The 1,571-nt window shown below is 49.8% G+C and overlaps 1 protein-coding gene across 2 annotated transcripts in view; it reads left to right on the top strand.

Annotated features, from left to right (window-relative positions):
* The first annotated feature begins 750 nt into the window (after positions 1-750).
* SESN3 (sestrin 3) overlaps positions 751-1,571 on the top strand; it is a 74,356-nt gene continuing 73,535 nt past the window's right edge. For both annotated transcript variants that reach the window (XM_072402760.1, XM_072402751.1), the window contains exon 1: positions 751-924. In XM_072402760.1, coding sequence (XP_072258861.1) covers positions 850-924 — 75 coding nt within the window. In that variant the 5' untranslated portion in view covers positions 751-849. The remainder of the gene's footprint in view (positions 925-1,571) is intronic.

Raw genomic sequence — 1,571 nt, 5'->3', positions numbered from 1 at the left:
TGTGAGAGGAAGGGGGACTCACTGATTCATAAATGGGAAAAAAATGTGGGAATAAAAAGCGCTAACGCGCTCTTTAAAGTTAATCGAGCTGTTGCTAGTGGTGACAGAATCCCCTAGAGTAATCAGCAGAGCCCCCCAGTTGCTGTGCAGTGACACCACCATTGCAGAATTGTGACAGGACACATTGTGGGGTCACCTCACCTTTAAATAAGGTGTTTTCACTTATACCTAAAGTGTGCCATTGTGTGTTAGCTGATATTATATAGTAATGATTTGTGCATTGTGTGCTATGGTCTCCACACATCTCCTTGTCCCCCCCCCCCTCCATAGCTGCACCCCTTGTTTATCACTGCTTCTTTTGTCCACCAACTAAGCTCTAATGGGCGGAGTCACTCCTGTTTTCGAGTTTTTCCTATTGGTCGAGACACCTTTCTCCTTCCTCACTTTGCGATTGGCTGGCACAAGCAGTTACCGGGGGGCGTGACGCGACAAGCGGCTCGTCTTCTATTGGCTAAAATGAACGTGAAGGCGAGAGGAGTACCCCTCACGGAGCAATAGGACGAAGCGGGCGGGGTCTCTGCCTAATAAGGACCGGTATTAGGAGGAGCCAGCACGAAGGCTCCACCTATAAGGTGGGAAAGTAGGTGTGGCCGGAGGAAAGGTTATAAATATTGGCGTGATGTGGGCGTGTCAGGGGAGTTATTCCCGCCCTGTCGTGCCTGTCAGTAGACCTCCTTCTCCAGTGGCCGGTCTGTGCTCTCGGGGCGGCCCGCAGTACACAGCTTGCCGGCTGTTCTCCCCGTTCAACAACATTAACAAGCCAGAGCACCGGCCGGGGAGGGAGACACCATGAACAGCACGGACAGCCTGAGTAACAGCGGAAATTTCATGATCTGCAGCAACTGCCAGAAAGTACTGAGAAAGGTGAGAGCCTTTACCACCCTAAAACTATGACTGAGCCTTCAACTCATTAAAGTGTGACAGGACTACAAGAACCAGCATGCCCAGAGCTGTCAGAGGTTTCCAGGGACAGCCCCAGCTTTGCAGATCTGTAGCTGGAAATGACTCGAAGTGTTGCATTCAGTCATCTCTATTGTGACTTCACCATAAAAAATCATTTAATAGTTGTTTTATAGTAGCTATGAAGCAGATTGCATGCTGGGAGTAGTAGTCCGCCACTGACCGGGTCCAAATATTGGATATGCAGCCCCATTGGACTAAACAGCAGAGCGACCCCGGCATTTATATTAAAAAGTGCCATTAGTGGCATGCTGGGGGTTGTAGTCCTCCATCGAAACAGCGTACGGTGATGCAAAAAGTGATAGCTGGAAAATCTTTGGTCTGCAGGATGATATTTTAAAACCTCCGTATGGGCTGTTGTAAGCGAAGGGTTAAATTTGAGGAGTTTGCGCTGGCGAATTCAAAGACCGCCGTAAGGATTCGTAGGTACTGGTCAATTGCGCAAGGGCCCTCTGGGATTTAGGGGCCCATATAGATGACAGAGGTCAGGTGGTATCTGGGACCCCCGTTCACCGCTGTCTTGTAGACCTGGACCCTGCTCGTGTCTAGTC

The sequence above is a fragment of the Pyxicephalus adspersus genome, chromosome 1 (assembly GCF_032062135.1).
Source record: "Pyxicephalus adspersus chromosome 1, UCB_Pads_2.0, whole genome shotgun sequence".
Lineage (NCBI taxonomy): Eukaryota > Metazoa > Chordata > Amphibia > Anura > Pyxicephalidae > Pyxicephalus > Pyxicephalus adspersus.
Note: the sequence above shows the minus strand (reverse complement) of the source record. Positions and strands in the feature narration are given on the sequence as shown.